The sequence below is a fragment of the Chiloscyllium plagiosum genome, unplaced genomic scaffold (assembly GCF_037043375.1).
Source record: "Chiloscyllium plagiosum isolate Xiang-an unplaced genomic scaffold, Cpla_swu_hap1 HiC_scaffold_24, whole genome shotgun sequence".
In the NCBI taxonomy this organism is placed as follows: Eukaryota; Metazoa; Chordata; class Chondrichthyes; order Orectolobiformes; family Hemiscylliidae; genus Chiloscyllium; species Chiloscyllium plagiosum.
Genome location: NW_028270162.1, coordinates 30072729 through 30096323, shown reverse-complemented (window position 1 = coordinate 30096323; position 23595 = coordinate 30072729). Strand labels below are relative to the sequence as shown.

At 41.3% G+C, this 23595-nt stretch overlaps 2 protein-coding genes across 3 annotated transcripts in view; one reads left to right on the top strand and one right to left on the bottom strand.

Annotated features, from left to right (window-relative positions):
• LOC122562656 (tectonic-1) overlaps window positions 1-16586 on the top strand; it is a 39990-nt gene extending 23404 nt beyond the window's left edge. The window contains exons 9-14 of the mRNA XM_088000029.1: window positions 118-243; window positions 5998-6085; window positions 8444-8582; window positions 12359-12515; window positions 14312-14437; window positions 15654-16586. Coding sequence (XP_087856155.1) covers window positions 118-243; window positions 5998-6085; window positions 8444-8582; window positions 12359-12515; window positions 14312-14437; window positions 15654-15797 — 780 coding nt within the window. The 3' untranslated portion in view covers window positions 15798-16586. The remainder of the gene's footprint in view (window positions 1-117; window positions 244-5997; window positions 6086-8443; window positions 8583-12358; window positions 12516-14311; window positions 14438-15653) is intronic.
• The window catches only part of hvcn1 (hydrogen voltage-gated channel 1), a 35532-nt gene that overhangs the window by 934 nt on the left and 11003 nt on the right, over window positions 1-23595 (bottom strand). The window contains exons 4-6 of one of the 2 annotated variants that reach the window (XM_043715683.2): window positions 18166-18397; window positions 17857-17969; window positions 17505-17780 (exon numbers count right to left, since the gene is read on the bottom strand). In XM_043715683.2, coding sequence (XP_043571618.1) covers window positions 17715-17780; window positions 17857-17969; window positions 18166-18397 — 411 coding nt within the window. In that variant the 3' untranslated portion in view covers window positions 17505-17714. Of the gene's footprint in view, window positions 1-17504; window positions 17781-17856; window positions 17970-18165; window positions 18398-23595 lie in introns of those variants that run through there. The other variant, XM_088000030.1, reaches the window with a different exon arrangement.

Here is a 23595-nt window from a genome sequence, read left to right as displayed (position 1 = left end):
CATTCAACAGTTTTAATCTTATCACTGCTTTCAAGTTCCACTTTTTCAACTGTAGAAATAAATAATAGAAAGCCCTTACGGTTTCTGTCATGCCATTGTCTTCATTTATCTCAACAGGTGAATTATATCATTGTATACAATGAAAAAGGAAAAATTGTAAATGCCTCTGTTGCATTCATTCTTGGAGCCATTGAAAATAACATGGTGCCAATACAACAACATTTCCAGATTACATTCATTCAGGTACTTGCAGAATTATTTTTGTGTGGAAAATCTGTAAATTACTGTAATGGTAACTATTTATCCCTCTCTTTAAATGATAATTCTTAAACGAGTACTCAGTGTTTCTTATTGAAATCAGTGACCTCCTACTATAAAATAATAACCAAAATATGTAAAATATATGGTGTTAATTTTGATCTGCATAATTTCTCAATATTTTTCTCTTTATTCTTTCTTATCTTCCTCACATTCCTTAAGTTGGGGCTTACTGTTTAATCATTGGGAAGGAAAAGAATAATGAGGAAGGAGTATTTTAGGACTTTTAGCTTTGTGAGAACCTCTTGAGTTTTCTTTTCTTATTAAAACCTTAGCCAGCACCAAAAGCTAGTTTGAATTTGTCCATATTGTTTATGGCATGAACAATGTGGATAGGAGCAATAATGTATACTTATTCCAGGAGGACTACCCGCCCTTACAGATCAGTATCAAAAAGACCACTCTTATTCCACTTCTAAGTGCAAGCATGTAGGTCATCTTGAGCCATTATTAGAAGTTTAATTTTGACATTTGTAATGACCCACCTGGAGAAAGTGTCCTGATGCTCAAGCTCTATTACTCCTTGAGGTCACCGTAAAAGTTAAAGATTTAACCAAATTACTCAAAACTACCAATTTACCTATCTGATGGACTCAGGTTAACAGAAAACACTGACTAGGTTTCTGTACTAAACTGGAACTACTATTTATTACAAACAAATTAATTCAAACCTTAGGCAACCAAAACTATAAATTATCAACTTATAACTCGACTAACCCATGGTCTCCAACCTGTAAATTGCAAGCAGTTGGTTGATTACAGAGCCTCTGACAATCAATCTCAGTCTTAGTCCCTCGTACATTGCTCATGTTCCCTTTAAGCTGTGTGCCCATGTTGATTGTAATGCTGATGCATGACTTCTGCTTCCCAAAGTGTCTGAGAGGCGTGCATGTATAAGTCCTGCCCTGACTTGCCTTTCCAAAATGCAGCACCTCACATATATCTATATGGCAACACAAATGAAATATGTGGAGTGCATCAAGACTTTTCTTGAGCAAGTCTTGATGGTTGGTTCATTCCTACACCACATTCAGCACCCCCAGGACACCTTTCCATACAATCACCAGGTGTAGCATCTGCCTATTTACTTCCTCCTTCCTCACTATCCAAGGCTTCATCCTCAACTTCCAGGAGAAGCAGTGATTTACGTGCACATCATTTAATCTTGTCTACTGTATTCACTGTTCACTTCTACATGTGGTCTCCTCTACATTGGAAAGGCAAAATTCAGACTGGAAGACCACTTTGCAGAACACCTATGTTATGTCCGCAAAAGTGACCCCTGATCTTCCAGCTGGCTGCCACTTCAACACACCACAATGTTCCCTGGCCAATATTTCTGTCTTGGGCTTGTTGCAGTGCTCTGGTGAATCTCAGCTAAGGCTGGAAGAACAAGCATCTCATTTTCCGCTTGGGAACCCTGCAACTTTCAGGACACTGTAACCTTCAGCACTCAATATTAAGTTCAATGCTTTTACGGCCTGAGCACTTTCTTCCTTGTCCTTTACCCACACCCAAGCTGTGACACCAACACGGGCTGCTTTTAGCACAGCCAATCCATTCTCACCTATTTATGATCCCCATTGTCAGGTCTTCTTTCTCACTGGCCTACCATTATCCCATTTCTTTGTCTGCCTGTCTTTCTCTTTAGGCTTCTTCTCCATCTCTTCACTTACTCCTGCCACCCCAACTCTAACCATAAACTTCTCCCCCCCACCACCACTTTTTTTTTTTTTTTTTTATTTCTTCCCCCACACTACAACCTAAGTGTGGTAGTGCTTATTTTTTCCCCAGCACCCATGGTGTGTGTGTGCAGGTGTGAGACACAGTGAAAGACACAAAGTGCACCAATCTTTTATTCAATTTCCACCACCAGGAAGATAGGAAAACACCCGGGTGGCCAGTGACAAACACTGCCCTTCGCATCAAAGGGCAGTGCTGTGTGATCAAAACAGTGAAGGGGTGGGTAGGGACTAAATCAAAATAGAGTTGGAGGGAGAAATGATGCACTCCACTCCCTGCGGCGCCCACCTCTCCCTGAACAACTCCAGGGTGTTGGTGGACACCGCGTGCTCCTTCTCCAAGGACACCCGGGCTCTAACATAACCGCGGAAGAGGGGCAGGCAGTCGGCCCTAACGACCCCCTCCACGGCCCGCTGCCTGGACCTGTTGATGGCCAGCTTGGCCAGGCCCAGGAGCAGACCCACGAGGAGGTCTTCAGACCTGCCCTCCTTCCTCCGTACTGGGTGCCCAAAGATCAGGAGCGTGGGACTGAAGTGCAGCCAAAAACAGAGGAGAAGGTTTTTAAGGAAATCAAAAAGGGAGTGCAAACGCCCACACCCAATATATACATGGTCCACGGACTCCACAGCGCCACAGAACAAGCAGTTGGGCTGGGAGTCCGTGAACCACCGCAATCTGCGGTTGCAGGGGACTGCTGCGTGCAGCACCCTCCACCCCAGATCCCCGAGAGAAAGGGGGAGGACTCCCGCGTAGAGAGCCCTCCACTGGGGATCCCCACCGCCCGGTGGCAAATGGGCACGCCAAGGCGTGTCCGGACGGTGGATGAGGGAGAAGAGGTGGATGGTGTGCAGCAGCAGTCGATACAGGGCTCTTCTTTTTATCTCACTAAACGAAACAAAGTTAAAATTTCGGAGGCGGCTCAGGTTGTGGGGCACAGGCTCCCGCGGGAAGTACGGGACCTTGGGGCCAATGTGAAATTCCGGCCGGGCTGGGGTGAGCGCGGACGGGATCCCACCGCACACCTGAGCGTCCTCCAACTGGTGCACTACGTCGGGTCCGAGCACCGCCGTTTTGAGGCGTCGGATGGCGGTGGCCACGTACTGGACGTCTACCGCTGCCCTGCCTGCTATGTCCTGCGGCAGCGTCCAGCCCAGGCCCCCGGCACCCAGCACGTCCCCGACCCTGGTCACCCTCGCCGCCGCGGCCCTCCCCTCCGACAGCCACTCGAACCCGCGAGTACGGAGGTGCGGATTCCTGAGCAACGGCTCCCTGACGACAGCCGCTACTCCAGCCGGAGGGTAGGCGCGACGCGATTCGACCATGTTCCAGACAGTGATCAGGTCCTGGTAAAAGACAGGCAGCGTCTTGAGGGCGACCTCCAAACCGTCACGGTCGACGAACAGGAGCTGCGTGTCGTAGTTGAGGTTACGCACCTGGCGGAAAAAATACGTCGCCAGGGCGCACCACCTAGGAGGAGGCTCGACGTAAAGGTATCGCCGCAAGGTCTGAAGGCGGAACGTCGCGACCTGGGTGCGGACGCACACCAGCGACTGACCGCCCTCCTCAATAGGGAGACTCAGAACCTGCGCGGCGACCCAGTGCATCTTTTTGTCCCAGAAGAAATCGACCAACGTTCTCTGGATGTCAGCGACAAAGCCAGGAGGAGGGACCAAAGTGACCAGCCGGTACCACAGCATGGCGGCCACCAGCTGGTTTATGACCAGCACTCGACTCCTGTAAGATAGCACTCGGAGCAGTCCTGTCCAGCGGCCTAGGCGAGCCGAGACTTTGGCCTCCAGCTCCTGCCAGTTGGCCGGCCAGGATTCCTCGGCCGGGCCGAGGTAGACCCCCAGGTAGAGGAGATGGGTGGTACTCCAGCTGAACCCCCGTAACTCCTCCGGCAGAGAGTCCACCCGCCACGGGCCGACCAGTAGTCCGGAACATTTGGCCCAGTTGATCCTGGCGGAAGACGCCGCCGAGTACACGGCCTGGCACTCGCGCATCCTCCCCAGGTCAGCCGGGTCGGTGAAAGTGAGGAGCACGTCGTCGGCGTAGGCCGAGAGGACCACCCCCGTGCCCGCGCCGCGCAGAACCAGCCCCGACAACCTCCTCCGCAAGAGGCGCAGGAAAGGCTCCACGCACAGGGAATACAGCTGGCCGGACAGGGGGCAGCCTTGACGCACTCCTCTCCCGAAGCGAAGGGGCGCCGTCAGGGACCCGTTAACTTTAACCAGACACTCTGCGGCGGCGTACAAAAGTCGGATCCGGGCGACGAACTGCGTCCCGAACCCGAATGCCCGCAGAGTCCCGAGCAGGTACTCGTGATCGACCCTGTCGAACGCCTTCTCCTGGTCGAGAGACAGGAAGGCGCTCGGCAGACCAGCCCGTCGACAGAAATGGATCAGGTCCCGGACCAGGTGGACGTTATCGTGTATCCTCCGGCCCGGGACCGTGTAGGACTGGTCCGGGTGAATCATGTGGGCCAGCACGGAGGCCAGGCGAGAAGACAACACCCTGGCAAAGATTTTGTAATCCGTGCTGAGGAGGGAGACCGGACGCCAGTTCTTCAAAGAACGAAGGTCCCCCTTCTTTGGCAGCAGGACGATGACTGCCCTGCGCCAAGAAAGGGGCAGCAGTCCGGCATTTAGGCATTCCCCCAGGACCTGTGCGTAGTCGCTCCCCAGGACGTCCCAGAACGCCCTGAAGAACTCCACAGTCAGCCCGTCCAGCCCCGGGGTTTTGCCCCTCGAGAGCCGGTCGAGGGCGCCGGTCAGCTCCTCTAAGGTGACGGGAGCGTCGAGCCTTCCGGCGTCCTCCGGACTGAGCTGCGGCAGGTCCTCCCACAGAACTCTGCGAGCATCCTCGCTGGACGGATCCGGAGAGAACAGAGCCGTGTAATAGTTCCGGACGTGGGCCCTGACTCCCTCCGGATCCGAGACGAGGGACCCGTCGTCGGCCAGCAGCACAAGGAGCTGCTGACGGGTGCCACGCCTTTTTTCCAGCGAGTAGAAGAAGGGGGAGCCGCGGTCCAGGTCCTGGAGGAGCTGGATCCGCGACCTCACGTACGCGCCCCGAGCCCCGACGAGCTGCAGGTCCCGGAGCGCGGCCTTCTTCTCTTCGTACGCCCCGCGCAGGGCCGGGTCCGCGTCGGGCTGACCGAGGCGTGACTCCAGGTCGAGCAACTCCCTCTCCAACTCCCGGATCCTGGATTTCCGCCTCTTCGTCGACCCCCTCGCGTACTCCTGACAGAAGACGCGGACGTGAGCCTTGCCCACGTCCCACCATAGCCTCAGGGAGGGGAAGCTTCCCCGCTTCCTTCTCCAGCCGGCCCAGAAACGACGAAACGAGTCCCGGAACCGCTCGTCCTCCAGCAGCAGGTTGTTAAAGTGCCAGTACGCGGAGCCCAGCCTGGCGCCGAACGGAAGGAGTTCCGCCCACACCAGGTGGTGGTCCGTGCACGACACCTGCCGCGTGGAGGCCTTCGGAAAACAGGAGGCGTACGCCCGCGAAACGTACAGGCGGTCGATTCTGGACGCTCCGACCCCAGGCCTCACGAAGGTGAAGGCGATGGAGTCGGGATGGAGATTCCGCCAGACGTCCACCAGGTCGAAGGACTTGACCAAGTCCCCCAACCTCTTCCCCGACGCGCAACCACCACTTTTTCAGTGTATATACACCTTTTCCTAACTATTAATAGTTCTAAAGAAGGGTAACTGGACTTGAAATATTAAGTGTTTTCTCTCCACAGATGCTGCCAGACCTGCTAGGTTTCTTCAGCAATTTTGTTTTTGTTTCAAATTTCCAGCATCTAGTTCTTTAGTTTATTTCTTTTAATGTGATTTTCACATTGTCAGACTTAACAATGGCCTACCTTTTTTAGGGTTTTCATTTTTGGTTTTCTGATCTATCATAATAATATGTTTTTTTAACTTCCAGGACAATACAACAGGAGTTCCTCTCAGTGGAAATCCAGGTTACATTGTTGGACTCCCTGTCGTGGCTGGATTTGGACCAAATGCCTCATATCCTTCACTCATCACCTATCTTAACTATTCATCCAAAAAAATTCTGCATCATTATTCCTGCCACCACCCTCCACTAGAGCCGTAGAAATGTACAGCATGGAAACAAACCCTTCGGTCCAATTAGTCCATGCCGTCCAGATATCTCAATCTAATCTAGTCCCACTTGCCAGCACCCAGCCCATACCCCTCCAAACCTTTCCTATTCATATACCCATCCAAATGCCTTTAAATGTTGCAACTGTAATAGTCTCCATCACTTCCTCTGGCAGCTCATTCCATACATGTACCAATCTCTGCGTGAAAATGTTGCCCCTTAGGTCTCTTTTATATCTTTCTCCTCTCACTCTAAACTAGGGAAAATAGTTTGTTTATTTATCCTATCCATGCCCCTAATGACTTTATAAACCTCTATAAAGTCATCCCTCAGCCTCTGATGCTGCAGGGAAAATAGTCCCAGCCTATTCAGCCTCTCCCTATAGCTCAAATCCTCCAACCCTGGCAACATCGTTTTAAAATTCCTGCCTAACTCTCTATATTCTCCCTTCAGAATCTCATCCTTTTCCCGTCCTATGTTGTTGGTTCCAATGTGTACAATGACCTCCTGCTGGGCCCTTTCCCCCTTGAGGACATTCTGCACCCTCTCCGAGACATCCTTGATCCTGGCACCAGGGAGGCAACACAACATTCTGACTTTTTTGCTGCAGGCTGCAGAAATGTCTGCCTGTGCCTTAGACTAGAGAGTACCCTAACTCAATCGATCTCTTGGAACCTGATGTAACCCTCATTTCATTAGAGCCAGTCTTGATACCAGAAACTTTGGCTGTTCGTGCTACATTCCCCTGAGAATCCATCACCCTCTATATTTTCAAAAACAGCATAGTTGCTTGTGGGGATAGCCACAGAAGACTCCTGCACTACCTACCTACATCTCTTATCTTTCCTGGAGTTAACCCATCTATGTGACTGTATCTACGATTTTTCTCCCATCCTTTTGCTTTTGTAAATTTATCATTGCTTCTAACTATCGCTCCATCTGATCCATTCGATCTGATAGAATTCACAACAAATGGCATTTATTGCAGATATAAGCCTCAGTAACACAAACTCTCCCTAAATGATCACATCTGACAAGAAGAGGATATCACTCTATTGAGGGCCATTTTTGCTGCTTCCAATCTACAGATCCAGAAAATAGCACCATCTTATTCCTCTACAAACACTGCCCCAGGCTAACTTAATACTTATGGCTTACATTTTTTAGGTTTAATCAAGAGACGTATCTCAATAAAACATATAAATCAAGAAAGAACCCACTCCATTCAATCTATTGTAGATTTACAGCAAGGCTATACTTTAAACTATTCACTTGTCGTTTCTGTTATGTGACCTCTCCCAAACAGGTTCCTCCAAGATTAATTGTGAATTTCACTGTTCTTTAATTTTCCTAGACACACTCTGTTGTCCAGTGAGACATGAATTCAAACAGCAAAGGCAGTAACTGCGTCAGTTAGCAGTGTGGGTTTCTTTCTCTCTCTCTCTCTCCTGCCTCTTGAATAGATCTAAGGTTTTCTCCTTCCTTGCTTTCCTGGAAGCTTTTATATGTACCGTCATAATGTAAAGTACCATGTTCTAAATTTGCCTATTATTGATGTGAGCTCTTTCTTTACTAGTTACCATAACTTTGTCACGTTATCTGTCCGTTTCTCATTACTCTGTGCCCTTTGTTGCTAGCTAAGGCTTACTAAATTACAGAGCCATCTGATTTTACATTCGAGCAATACATTTCTCAATGTAAAGTTGCCAAAACTTTGCATCACCTTCCATTATAGTATGTAAAAACCTGCTGGTCATCTATAACCAGCTTCACATCTAAATTTGTTCCTCAAACTGGCAATCGCCATTCAATACTGTATGTGTTTCAAGGTTCTGATGATGTCATTAATCAATTTTACCACATTTTCTGGTTTCTGACCATTAATGGGTCTCTATCTTAACATATCTTAAGATCTGTTGCCCTTTTCTTTTTCAATTTGTTTTACAATGTCATTTTTTGACCAATGAATTGATTCAGTTTTGTGTTTAATTTGGCCTGTACTTCTGTAACATGTAACACAAATAAAACGGGTATTGTTTATGAGTTGGCTGAGAAAGGAATAGATCCTTGTTGCTATGTTAAAGAGTCTTGGAGAGAATTAAAACAATCTTGGAACTGGAGAATATTGAAAATTTCTGAAGTTTACTTACTCAAAACAAGCATAATTTTAAAAATGTATATTTAACATTTTTATTATTGGTTTCAGAAATCTAACTATCCATACTTTGTCTGGAAATTTAACCTTAACTTAATATTTCCACATTTGGTATAATTCAGACCAAAAACAGATTTGGGCAGCTGACTGTCATTAAGAGTTCGACTAAGCAGGATTGTTTATGGATGGAAGGACTTCGGACACCAGTACTTTTTGGATATAATTTACATTCAGGTTGTATATTGCGGTAAGTACTATAAGATCACTTTACTGTGTCCATTTAACAAGCAATCAATCTAGTTGTTCGGTGCTAGCAACAGTTCAAGAAAATGCCATGAGTGTTATAAAAGCCTGTATGATAAAAATTAAACTGATAAAATCTACATTATCATTTTATCAAATGAAGTTGTGCACTAAGAACCTTAAAACCATAACAATTATTTAGCAATCACCTATGATTATGGGTTCATCATTGGTTAGACTGAGGCGCAAAAGAGCAAAATTCAATGGTATGGCCTGCCACTGAGTCCCTGTACCAACTCAATTTCCATTCGGTTACCCCAGGATCAGTTTAAGTCTCCTCTGTCACCTGCCAACAGGAGTTCTAGAGTTCTTCGACAAGTAACAAAGTGGATTATGGGGATCCTGTGAACATAGTATATCTGTACTTCCAGAAGGTATTTGATAAGATGCTGAGCAAAAGGTTAATACACAAGGTAAGATTACATGGTGTTAGGGGTAATACATTATCTTGTACACTGTATAGAGGATTGGCTAACCAACAGAAAGCAGAAAGTCTGGATAAATGGGTGATTTTTGGGTTGACAAGCTCTAACTTAATGTTCTATTATAAGCTTTGGACTTCAGATCCCAACCATTTACAATCTTTTTAATGATTTGGATGCAGGGGTAGAATGTACTCTAGCCAAATTTGAGCTAACACTAAAATAGGTGGGAAATTAGGTAGCATTGAAGAAATAATAAATTTACAAACGGATACTGATGATAAATTAAGTAAATGAACCAAAATTAGACAGATGGAGTTTAATGTGGATAACTGAGGTTGTCCATTTTTGGTCAGAAGAATAAAAAAACTATTATTTAAATGGAGAAAAACTTCTTCAAAATGCTTTGGTGCAGAGTGATCTGAGTATACAGAAAACCAGTATGCAGGTACTGCAGGTAATAAGGAGGACAAATGGAATTTTGGCATTTATTGCTAAAAGAATAGAGTATAAAAGTATGGAGGTGTTGTTGCAACTAAACAAGACATCGGTGAGGCTACATGTGGAATTCAGGCTACAGTTTTGATACCGTGGCTTGAGGAAGAATGTAATTGCATTGGAGGCAGTTCAGAGAAGATTTGCCAGATTGATTCCAGAGATAAGAGGTTTGTTTAATGAGGAGAGATTGAGGAGTTTAGGTCTATACTCACTGTAATTTAGAAGGGAGGAGATTTCCTTGAGTTATGTAAAATGCTAAAGAAGATTGACAGAGTAAAAGGTGGTTCTGGTATAACACATGTTTTGTTAATATGAATTGGCTAGAATGTGATTGATAAATTGGGGACACGGTTTTGGCTAATGCAAATTTTCTACTGAATGGGGAAAGTGATTTTCTGTAGCTGTTTTCTGCAGCGTGATTTTCTATAGCATGAGATTACAGAGGAATGCAACTATTGAGTTATAGCTGAATGACTTGTAAGCCTAAAGTGGGTGTTACCCTGTGTGGAGCAATCTAGAATGAGAGGTTAGACTAAGGGGTGGTAGATTTAAAACAGTGATAGAACATAGAACAATACAGCACAGAACAGGCCCTTCGGCCCACGATATTGTGCCGAACATTTGTCCTAGTTTAAGCACCCATCCATGTACCTATCCAATTGCCGCTTAAAGGTCGCCAATGATTCTGACTCTGCCACTCCCACAGGCAGCGCATTCCATGCCCCCACCACTCTCTGGGTAAAGAAACTACCCCTGACATCCCCCCTATACCTTCCACCCTTCACCTTAAATTTATGTCCCCTTGTAACATTCTGTTGTACCCGGGGAAAAAGTTTCTGACTGTCTACTCTATCTATTCCTCTGATCATCTTATAAATCTCTATCAAGTCACCCCTCATCCTTCGCCGTTCCAATGAGAAAAGGCCTAGCACTCTCAACCTATACTCGTAGGACCTATTGTCCATTCCAGGCAACATCCTGGTAAATCTTCTCTGCACCCTCTCCAAAGCTTCCACATCTTTCCTAAAGTGAGGCGACCAGAACTGCACACAGTATTCCAAATGTGGCCTAACCAAGGTCCTGTACAGCTGCAACATCACTTCACGACTCTTGAATTCAATCCCTCTGCTAATGAATGCTAATACACCATAGGCCTTCCTGCAAGTGCTCTATCCACCTGAGTGGCAACTTTCAAAGATCTATGAACATAGACCCCAAGATCCCTCTGCTCCTCCACCTTACTAAGAACCCTACCGTTAGCCCTGTATTCCGCATTCTTATTTGTCCTTCCAAAATGGACAACCTCACACTTGACAGGGTTGAACTCCATCTGCCACTCCTCAGCCCAGCTCTGCATCATATCGAAGTCTCTTTGCAGCCGACAACAGCCCTCCTCACTATCCACAACTCCACCAATCTTCGTATCATCTGCAAATTTACTGACCTACCCTTCGACTCCCTCTTCCAAGTCATTAATAAACATTACAAACAGTAGAGGACCCAGAACTGATCCCTGCGGAACTCCACTTGTAACTGGGCTCCAGGCTGAATATTTACCATCTACCACCACTCTCTGACTTCGACCAGTTAGCTAGTTTTCTATCCAACTGGCCAAATTTCCCTCCATCCCATGCTCCTGACTTTCCGCATAAGCCTACCATGGGGAACCTTATCAAATGCCTTACTAAAATCCATGTACACTACATCCACTGCTCTACCCTCATCCACATGCTTGGTCACCTTCTCAAAGAATTCAAGGCAAGACCTACCCCTCACAAATCCGTGTAAGGCAAGACCTACCCCTCACAAATCCGTGTAAGGCAAGACCTACCCCTCACAAATCCATGCTGGCTGTCCCTAATCAAGCAGTGGCTTTCCAGATACTCATAAATCCTATTCCTCAGTACCCTTTCCATTACTTTGCCTACCACCAAAGTAAGACTAACTAGCCTGTAATTCCCGGGGTTATCCCTATTCCCTTTTTTGAACAGGGGCACAACATTCGCCACTCTCCAGTCCCCTGGTACCACCCCCATTGACAGTGAAGAAGGACATCAATCTGTGAGATTCACTACACCAGAGTCGGGTGGATGCTAGGACACTGAATAAATTTGAGGAGATATTTTTATTTAATGACAGGTTAAAGGGTTATGAGAAACAGGTAGGGAAATAGAATTGAAGCTGAGAGGAGATCAACTAGGATCTTAAATGGAAGTGAAGGATTGAGGGGCTGAATTGCTTATTCTTGCCCCTAGTTCTTCTGTTTTTTGGTGGTGTTTCTATGCATCTGCTACCTTTATTTTTCTCGATGGCAGAGGTTGTTTGGAAGACAGTCTTTGGTAACAAAAGCATTTGAAGGTTGTGATTTTTCATTAGCACAGCAAGGATGGCACCATTTCTTTCAAGTGTTCCTTAAATTTTTGACGACTTCCTCAGATTATTTTTGCAGCTGAACACTCTGCTGATAAACCACAGAAAAGTGACGCAGCTGGTTCAGGAATGCCCCATACTGCTGAGTTTAAGTGGAAATGTTTGACGTGAACATTGAAAGCATTATCCAAACCCCTGTCAAACGTCTAGAACCCTTTTGCTTTACAGAGGGTGGAGAATTGTCATCAAGAAATTCCAACCGTCTTTTACAAATGAAGAATATGTATTCATTGAATCCTGTCCTAAGGAAAATGAGCTCCATTATTTCACTGGGTAAAAAGGTTTACTTATAACCTTTTTACTTATAACCTTTTTAGGCTAGAACTATTCCTATATACATTACTAAGAGTCTTCTTATTTATTCTTAAAGAATAACGAACAGCACAACATGCCAACAGTGGTCACAAATCATTAGAAATCTGTTAATCGGCCAAAACTTTCCGAAAATTGTGGCATCGTTTGGAAATTCTCCAGTCCAGTATGCAAAAGACTGGGTGACCATCAAGCAAGTTATCTCTAGAGCTCAGGTAATTACCTGAATAAAATATACAAAAGAGAAAAATCACTATTACATTAATCTTTCTGAAGTATGTAATATTTTGAAATATTAAGTGTCTAAATAAATTAACCGTAGCATTACATTACTCATCTAGCTGCAAGTATAAAAGTTAATGTGTTGGTTGCTTTCTTTGAAAAAGCTTTCCTATAGTCTGTTATCAAAGGCTTTAAACACTAGAAAATAACTGGCAAGGAAATACTGTACTGTATTCTTTTAACTTGCATGAAAGAAATTAATGATTCAAGAATTTTTTTCCCTGACAATTAGTTTATCAAGTCTACTTCTTGTTGGGAGGGAGCCTATCTTTGTTTGGGAATCAATTTAAAGAACGTGGTTGTTGCTGAGGGAATATATGACCAGAACAATGCTCTTAAAATTACTGCATACTTTAAAAGTAAAAACTTACTACTAAATTTTGTTTCAGAGAAATGTCATTTTTCTTTGTTTTAAACAAATATTCCAAAAATTATGCTGTTATTTATATCAGATTTTTGCAGAATTAGAATTTCCTACAACGGTGTGGGCTGGATCTTATAGGAAAATGCCTTGTTAGATTTTTCTTTCTGCATCATAATTTGTTTTAGTTACAAACTGCATTGGTACGGTGAGGACACTGGGGAATCTGGGACCTGCATGAATAGCTGATCAACCCTGTTTCTCTATGAGTAATGAAGTTCAACAATTGGAAAAGAAACTGAGGGACCATGATGGAGGAGGATGAATTAGACTCAAATCAGATATGCTGGCTAGAGATAGAAAAGAAAAATGTAAAAAACTGAAAACACATGCACAATTCTAACTATTGGAACTCTACATGCTACTGGAATGAATTAGACTCTCATTTATTGTAACTTCTCTGACTTTAAGTTGTTCAATTTCTAGTCTAGAAGCTAAACTGACATTGCATTATCTTGTTGTTAAAAGTCTTGTACTTTTGTGTCAACTTTTGTGTTGAGTTTAAAGGTCAACAAATATACAAATCCATTCAAATATTAAGTATATTAGGGAAGTTGCTGGCAGGATTCTGGTTGTATGAAATACATTGATCAGTAATTTCTGGACATTTGCAACTCTTGATGAACAGTTGTGCATTTGTAACATTGTCTATCAATAAGTTACATTTTCCATTGAGAAACACTGCAGTTCTCTGCACTTCAGCTGAATTTTTCAATCATTGGCAAATAAATGCGTTTTCAACAATTTTTCACATTGACTTTGCATGTACATTTACACTAAATGTGTAGGTTAGGTTCATTAGTCAGGGATAAATATAGGCTAGGGGGAATAGGTCTGGGTGAGTTACTCTTTGGAGGGTTGGTGTGGACTTGTTGGGCTGAAGGGTCTGTTTCCACACTGTAGAAATTCTACAGCAAATAAAACTATCCATTTTCTAATGCCAATTGCACGCAAAGTTTTACAGTGTTGGGGGATGTCACGTCATCCTATCATTACTTGTTTTTTTCTTACGTACATGGGATCGCAACATACAAGATAGCACTCTTACTTATACTCTGCAGAAAAAGTAAATCTTCCTTTATGGTTTGCATTCAAGGAATTAGTGACTTGAATAAATGTTGGCTATTATTACAAGTAATATACATCTGTAAGGCCAAATTAACAATCTTCTACATCAGAATTTTGGATATCTAGCTTTGAGAAATGCTTGCGTAGGCAGCTGCAAGCTTTTAAAATATTCCAATTTTTCATGAGTATACTTTAACTGAATTCAAATCTTATTAAAATATAAGTACCCTTTGTTTACAGAGTTGCGATTGTGAAGTTCCTCAGTCTTTAGTTCTCAGGGTGATGTGGACGAAGTATGGATCCTTAATAAATCCACAAGCTAAAATAATCGACGTCACGCAAACAATCCGAAAAGCCTGCATTATGGTATGTCAGTGATTCTCTTAACAGAAGAAGCTATTTATTTTAAAAGACAGTGTAATACCAATCAAAAGAAAGTAAGCATTGTAGACTACAGAGACAATTATGTGAAGTGTGGTAACACACATTTCAATGATTACAAACATTAAGATTGCCTAAGTCAGCATTTTGCCTTCTAACGGCTTACTAATGCATTCAGCACTGCCATGATTTAAGTTTACAGTTGGCTAGGATTCCCCTTGGTTTACTTTTGTTTTGATTTTTTTTGTCCCTTGTATCACAGGTGACTCTCGCTGTCAAGCTCCAATATCCTGTACCTTGCAAAGTACTTATTCTTACTGAGACTTTGATAGTCATTTTGGCCATATTATTAGAAATTCAAACTGTCTAGCAATTATGTTCCTTTTGTTACTAAAAAAAATCCTCTGTCTCTGAAGCATTTCTCTTTAAAATGGCAGAGCTTCATATTGTAGCTTATTTGAACTCAATATATTACATTGTCTTATTCAGTTGTTCATTGCTGAAGCCATCTATTTCAAGGAAGTGCTATGATCCTAAGTTTTATAAACATTTGAGTTTAAGAGCCACAGTATCTCTTTTAAAAAGAGTTGGAACCTATATTAATCTGAACTATCTGTTGGAAATTCTGAATGAATGTTGACTGTGGCTGATGAGGAATGAGGAAGAAAGCTGTCCATTGCAGGAAGGTTTAAATGATCCAGACAAGTGGGCAGAAAATTGCCAACTTGAACTGAGTTCAGAGAACTATCAGAAGTGGTTCATTTGTAGAAAACAGACAAAGCAAGGGAAATACACAATTATTGATAGATATTAGAGGAATATCAGATTTTAGAATACATATCCACATATCCTTAAAGGCAGTGGGGTAGTTAAGGCATACTGAACACTTTGTGACTTTCCTATACACTTATTTTTCCAGGAAATGTATGATGCTAAGTACTTGGAGACTAAGTCCACCATATTAATATATTTCTTAAGAGTTCATAAATTTATCTATACCGAACAAATTATCTTTCCTATACTTACAAATCTCAAGCAATTGATAGGAAAAAGTCTTAAAGAATTTTAAAATTCTAACTTCGCTAAAGCCAATTCTTCAGGCAGCAAGGGTGTGTGCTGTAGAATAAGTAATTATAAACAATTTCAGTTTTCAAAAATTGCTGAATTCTCTTGCATTATCAAACTAATTTTTATTTTCTAGATGCCTTTGAAATCTCCAAAAACGTTACATATTTCTACCTCTGTTACGTTTACGGATATGTCAGCATCTGCCCAACCTGGATACAAAATGAGGCCAACGATCGATGCTGAATTACCCTATGATTTCTTCTTTCCCTTTTTGTGAAAGGACCTGAACTGCTCACGGAGGCAGGATTATATTTAAACTTTTGCCTGAAATTGATCATATGTCTGCTTTATAAAGTTAGATTATTTTTCAAACATTTGAACTTCCAGTTGCAATTCCCTCAAGTGTCATTTTTCTACCTAGATATTGGATCAAATAATTTGTATTTATTTATATTTTGTACATTAATGGAAGAACCAGCACAGGTTTCCAACTACACTACATTTACAGAACAAGAATTGCATCTACAAGCAGGTCATCTTTAACAGCACTGAAATTAATACACATGCAGAGCAGAAAGTACTATAATATTTATAGCATTAACTATTTTTAAGGATTTTGGACACTATTTAAACTGTATTGTAAATGGTCCGGTACCATCATTTTGTCTTTTTTTTTAAATGATGCTTTCAATGCAGGGAGAATTTTTAAATCTAATTTGTATTTTTACAATTCATACGTGTTATATCTTACAATTGTTCTAAGATGTGTATGACCATCTTCTTAATTCAACCACTTATTTCAAGTTAATCTTGTTTTAAGTTACTGATTTCCATAACTATTTCAAAATGACATATAGAAACTAATCATTTAATAACAAATTGTCAATATTTCTTTTGTATTTATTAAAATTCATTTTGTATAAATTTATTGTATGTTTGTGCATCTGAAATGAATTAAAACCATGGTCTTTATACATTTGTCTTGACTAACTATGTAAAGCATGTTATTAATTTTGCATGTGCACAAATCATCTAGTCAATAAATAAAAGCAGTTTGACAAAAGTATTACTCTGTACATATTCTTGGAATCTATTTACTTAGTAATTCTCATGAATGAATAAAAAAAACTTTATTTGACTTTCATCCCATCTACCACCCCCTGAGAAAAAGCTGTAGTGAATACTGACTAAATCAACCCAATCTCTCTTTACCTAACAATCCTGTTTCCCAATAATCAGGCGGGTGGATCTTTGCATCATTCCCTGTATGGTAAGATCTAACAATGTGACAGAGACAGATTTCACTTAAATCAAAGATACCAATTTTCCAAAATGTTATTTTTTTCTTCCAAGGTGGAAGCCACACAGTTTCAGTGTATATTCAAACCCAGAGACCGCAATGACAGCTCAGTTAGAAAATGTTGTAACACACACAGATGGCAGTGAGTTAATGCTTTGAGTTTTATATGATTTGTTAGGAATGGAGGGTAAGTGAAGCTGAGTTAATATTCAGACAACAAGAAACAACATATTTCTACCATTCTTCAGTTCTGAAGAGTTGGACTCAAATTTAAATGTTGACTCACCTTATCACTGCCAGACTTGCTGAGTATATTCAACATTTTGTTTTCATTTCAGATACCAGAGGCTGCTAATGATGGTTACTACCTATCCCAGTAAGCAGTCAGCACCTTTAGCATGGAAGAGATAATCTAGTCTTTTGTGGCACTCAAATGGTGAAGTACAACCAGTTTTAATTGTGTTCCATTCTCAGTCACATTGCTGAGGGTACAGTCTTCCCAGTAGCCTCTTGGATGTGAATTCATGGTAAACTGCATGTATATACTCCTGGCTCCAATCAGCTCCAATTCAGGAGGTAAAAGGAAAAGGACATAGGATTGTAATCACAAATGAAATTCATCCAGATCCCTTTTGCCTGATGAGTAATATAAACATAAGGATAATGATTTGAACAACTCGCCTTTTTATTTAAAAACACTTGAATTATGGGAAGAAAGCTTAACTATCATTCTTTGGTCTCACATAATTGTTAGAAAATGTACACCATTATCTTCTGATGTACACAAGAAAAGCTATGTCTTATTCTGGAAAAACTTGGGTAGAGTGTTTACAAAAATTATTTCAAGTGTCATTCTATATTCAGGTTTCATTCAAACTGATGTAGAAAACAATTTTAGTTGGTCTGATAGTTTATGCTGTGTTCCTGGAGCAATCTATGTAGTCTCTCAACTTCTTGTGTCTACAAAAGGAATTTGAGAAGTTAGAAATAATTTATTTTAAAAACAAATGACCTTTTATAAGGTGGATGATCTTACCAGTTGCGTGCACTCATTCTGGAGCTCACCAATTCTCCGGGTGAGGTGGGCATTTGCATGTTTGAGCTCAGTTTCTTTCTTTACTGCACGTGACTTCACAGTCATCAAGATTCCTACAGTGAATTAAGAACATATTATTAAGTGTACAGAATGGTCAGTTTATTTTTGTTTTAAAGTTAAACAATTGACTTATTAATATAGCTTTCCTGCAAATGCCGTAGTGCTTAAGGTGTCAATACAAAAGAAATCCATCCTGCCTTTCCAAATTTTTTATCACCCCATTTAAAGATATTTAATTATGAACCATACCATTTATTATTCTTGCCACTCTCCACAGTCGTAGCAGAATAAGTAAGCCCACGCCATCAAAGGCATCTTCGCGGGAGATGTAGACAATATCAAGAATGAAAGATACAATAACAATTATTGCATCCAGGACCTCAAACTTGTGCCAGAAAAATTCCATTCGGAAGGCATATAATTTACCAATTAGTTCCAATATAAAGAAAGTCAAAATAGCAATACTCAGGTAGTGAAATACCTAGAAAAGAAAGGAACTTTGTTAAATCTGCAGTCAAACAATAGATGAATAAAACATTTGTGATTTAACATATAGAAAATTATGTTCAATGTAGCCTCTTTGATAGTCATTCTAATTAATTGCCATATACATTTGTCAATCTGCTGAAAACTATTCTTTTATTAGGTTGTACCCTAATGGCTGCATACATAAATGTCCTAATCATTTGTGGTTCAGTTCCAAATATGGGCTAGTAAGTGTTTGTAAAGAGAAGATGTGACAGTATTCTCCAAGGATTTTGTAGCTGCTTGCTATACAACACAATCTGAAATTTGATGGTTGACATGTGCCTTGATTTTCATCAAATGAGAGAGCACCTCTGTTGTAGCAAGGGCAGTCAGGAATCCCAAGTCCCACCCCGAACCCACATTTCTCATTTTCACAAGGAGAGTCTACAGTTTGTACATACCTCCTTCCCAGAGGCAGTTGGTCATTTACATGGAGTTCCTGATGTCTGGGATCCTGACTATGGAGACAGGCCAGCAAGTCTGTCCTCAGCGAATTTCTTTTGCATTGCCAGATTACCCCTTTTGGAGAGCTGAGGTACCCTTGCAGACATTAGTCCTAGGACAGCTTGGGAGTGGACATCAGGTATCCTTTGGGGATTAGGTTCACTTCCTTTTTGGACTGTTAACTCGGGAGAAGATGCAAGTAGACGCCTGGAACTGAGCAATATCTCAGATGTTTTATGCATGGATGTACTTTTCTCGATAAGAGTGCAGTGTGCAATGTGCGATATAAGTATTAGAACTATATTTTTTCTCCTATGTACATGGGTACTTATGGATACTTGATGAGTTAGCATGGTTGGTGAAGGGGGCAAGTGTGGAAGTAAGTACTAGGTGAGGAGTGGGGTATAAGGAGTCACGGGATGGGTACAGGGCATTAGCTTACATTAGGTGGATGTGTTGTCTTTATCCCTCTCTGGAGAGGTAAGATACTGCTTTGAGGATGGTTCTGGGGCATATTTAATGAAGGAAGAAAAATTCAGGGCTTTATGTTTAGATTTACACACAAGGATTGGTCTCCTGAAAGTAACAAGAACAAGCTGCAAACACTCATGAAACCATATGTCAGCATAAGTTTCTGTCTTTGAAGAAAGGGAAGTATAGAATAGACAAGAACTAAGTCAAAAGACCAGACTACGTGTGTTGCAAGCAGAATCAAGAAGAAATATCATAGAATCCCTACAATATGGAAACAGGCCATTTAGTCCAACAAGTCCACATCAACCCTCTGAAGAGTGACCTATTCCCTTCCCCTATTACTATATATTTACCCCTGACTAGTGCACCTAACCTATACATCCCTGAATACCATGGGGAATTTAACATGACCAATTCACCTAACCTGCACATCTTTGGATTGAGAGAGGAAACCGGAGCACCCGATGGAAACCCACATAGACATGGGGAGAATGTGCAAACTCCACACAGACAGGTGCATGAAGCTGGAATCGAACCGGGTCCCTGGCACTGTGAGGCAACCATGCTAGCCACTGAGCCACCATGCCACTTATACAGTGCAAAAATTTCAAATTAATATGTTGGGTAAACAGGGATCAAAGTGAAGACTAACTAAAGAAAGAATTGTCTTAGAATAGGACGCAAGCAAGAAGGCATTAGCCAAGATAACTTCATTTCGGGAATAAACTTTGAGGCTTTTCAGGAAAGTACTGGAAAACTCCAAGATTGGAGGAGATGACAAAGACATACATGAAGGCTTTAAAAGTTGTGGATGTAAAGTAAATGTAAAGGCAGATGAAATTGAGAAGTTGGAGGTAGATTGTCTTGGTGATGGAATTGATATGAACTTGGGAAGCAGGACAGTGACGTTTTGGTCACTGGGTTCAACCTGAGAAAAGTATCAGAAGGGGGATGGAATTATGTACTAATGTGGGAGAGCATTTGGCAGCAGTTAAAAGGATTGCTTCAGTCTTAGTGGAGTTCGAAAAATGTTTGTTCGTTCCCAAAGTTGTTAGACAAGAGTAAGATGAGAGTGAGGATTTTGAAATCCAGGGCAATGGCGGCTAGATAAAGCAGGAAGTTGACCCCATACTAATGGATAATATTTACTCTGGGATAGCAGACGCCCATGGAAAAGCAGGATAATAATGGAGCTAAATGTTTGTGCAAGAATAGATCAAAATCAAAAACGGTGTGCTGGCTACATTGGAACAAATAAGGGCAGAGGCACAAGGGGACCAGAGGAACTATAACCATTAAAGATTGAACAAGTCTACATTCTCTGAAGTTTAGAAGGAGGAGAGGTGATCTCACTCAAACATACAAAATCAACGTAGGGATTGACAGAGCAGAGACAAGAATGACATTTGCCATGTCTGGGAGATATAGAATCAGGGCATGTGGTCTCAGTTTAAGGGATCTGTCATTTATGAATGATATAGGGAGGAACTTCTTCACTCAGTGCATGATGAGTTTTTGTAATTCTTTGTCCCAGAGGACTGCGTCATAGAAATCTATGAATCTCAGTCTTAACAGACACCATGTGTTAAAAACATCAAGTGATAAAAGAAATTGTACAGGAAAATGGTGTTAAATGTAAAAGATCAGCTCATTGAATGGCTTCAAGGTCTGAATGGGTTTCCGCTATTCCTATTTTTTATGCTTGCTTGTTCTTATTAAATCCCTTGCATCTGCACTACCACGTATTTTGGCTGATCTTACCTCAATGCCATTTGCCCATCTTAGTTCTTTAATCTTTGATACCCTTACCCAAGAAAAATCTATCGATCAGTCTTAAAAGCTTTAATTGTCCTAGAATCCACAGCTTTCTGAGGAAATATAATTCCAGATTATCCCAGACTTTGTGAAGAAATGCTTCCCAATTTTATCACAAATGGCCGACTCTCACTTTAAGTAAATGTCCCATCATTTTTAATTGCACCCCTCCCCAGAGGAATAGTTTCTCTGTATCAACTTGTTGATTCCTTTTAACATTTGTTGAAGCACCTCCACCAGATAACCACATAATCTTCTATATCGAAAAGGCAATACTAGCCAAATGTGTGCAATTTATCGAGATAATTCAATCCTTAAGCACACGCAAAATTATTCGATTACCTTCCTTCAGAAAGGAATTTATGTTTTTTTAAAAAACTGTCCTCTTAAGAATTTAAGTAGATTATACTCAAAATTGATATTTTCATTGTGAATTTTAATATGTCATCAGAATGGCCAGGGCTACAACATCTGGACAGTGAATTCCCTGTGACTCCTCATCCAAAATGACATCACTGCCTCCCTCTGTGTAGCCTTATGTAGCTTTGCCTAAGGATTATTGGTTAAATTGTGAACCAAGGACAAGTTTTCTCTCCCTAAACCTTGTCACAAGTAAAATTGAGATCAACCAACTCGTATTTACCTGTATCAAAGCCCAGCATTTCTGATTTTAATGGGTCAGCCACACTCAAAGTCAACAACATCCAGGACAAAACAGCCCATGTGATTGATACCACACAAACAAAAAAAATCTATTCCCTGCCATCAGTGATGCTCAATAGCTGCAGTGTGTTCTGTCGTACAAAGTGCACTGCAGAAATTTGCAAAGATCCTTGGAAAGCACCTTTCAAACCGATGACCACTTCGATCTAGAAGGACAAGGGCAGCAGAAAACCACTCACCGTCCTGACTTGGAAATAGATTGCTGCTTCTTCACCGTCACTGGATCAAAATCCTGGAATTTCCTCCCTAACAGCCTACGTACAGCACATGGACTGCTAGCAGTTCAAGAAGGCAGCTGACCACCAACCACTCTCTCAAGGGCAACTAAGAATAGGCAGTAAATGCCGGCCAGCCCATGCTGCCCACATCCCATAAGCAAAAAAAAAATTGGTAAATATAGAACCACAAAGGGACTGCATTCCAGTGCTATTACTAAAAACAACAAAACGTTTCTGCACACCAATTCCAAAATCTGGACTGCCTTCTTATTTATTTTTTATTTGGTGTCTTCCATGATAGTTTAGTTGGTGGATGAAAGATACATTTCAGCAATTGTGTTGTTATTGACAATGTTATTAAATCTTACATAGAACAGGATGTGAAAAACCTGATGAAATGGGTGTGCCCATGTGGTTATCAAAGTTTTAATTACTGTACATTCATTATTGGCACTGCTTTATTGTACTCAACTGCTTTAGCTGTTGTACATTTTTTTATGTTCTCTCCTGTTTCAATTATCCAAAGCAAAATAAATTACAGGGCTCCAAGGAAAACAGTGTGTGTGAACTAGGCACGTTGTTTCATAAAATTCACAAAGACAATAAGGCAAGTTATCTTCCTCTGTCCTCTAAACATTGTCTTGATTCTATTCTGTAATTTGTTCATGTTATTGCATGTTTCTTTCCATTTTGTTTCTTCTTGTTAATTGACATTTCACTCATTTAACTTCAGACTTCGTAAAAACATACGCTAACCTCAGGATGAGACTTGTATCTGCAAAATTACATGCAACTCTGAATATCAATAAGTCAAATTTTCTAAAATGATGATAAATGTAATGCAAAAAAACTAAATCAGTATATTTAAATGAAAATGGAGTGTGACTTTTGCAATATGCAAATGTATTTCTGCACAGGGTAGGAATGAATACAACATCAAGGGTTCTGATCTTTACTACACAATGGTCTTCATTAAGAATTGGATTCAGGGAAAAAGATTCTGTGGGAAAGTCTTCATCTTTATTGCTATTCTGTGTGTGATGATCCAGGCAGGATGTTTACTCTTTGTAAATGAATTTGCAAAGCAGGCAATATTAACAGGGAAACGTTAATGAAACAGAATTGACAAATGATCTGATCATGAATAAAGGCTGCTTATAAATTGCATTGAATATACTTGGTATGATTTACTGATTCATTTGTGATACCATTAAATTTAAGTGTAATGAAATAGCTATTTAATTGTGTTTACACAGTATGGAAGATTTCACTGTGTTTGTGCTAACTTTGTGTCAAAAACTAACTCTGTTCCCAATATTTCTCTGTGCTTCCCTTCACCACAGCCTGTGGAAGAGCTGCAACAACTTTCCCTGTTCAAAATGACTCAATCTTTCAGTATTATTTTAATTAAATAGCCATTCATAAAATCCTCAGTAAAATTCTTTTCCTATTTAAACCATAAAAATGTGATCATTTT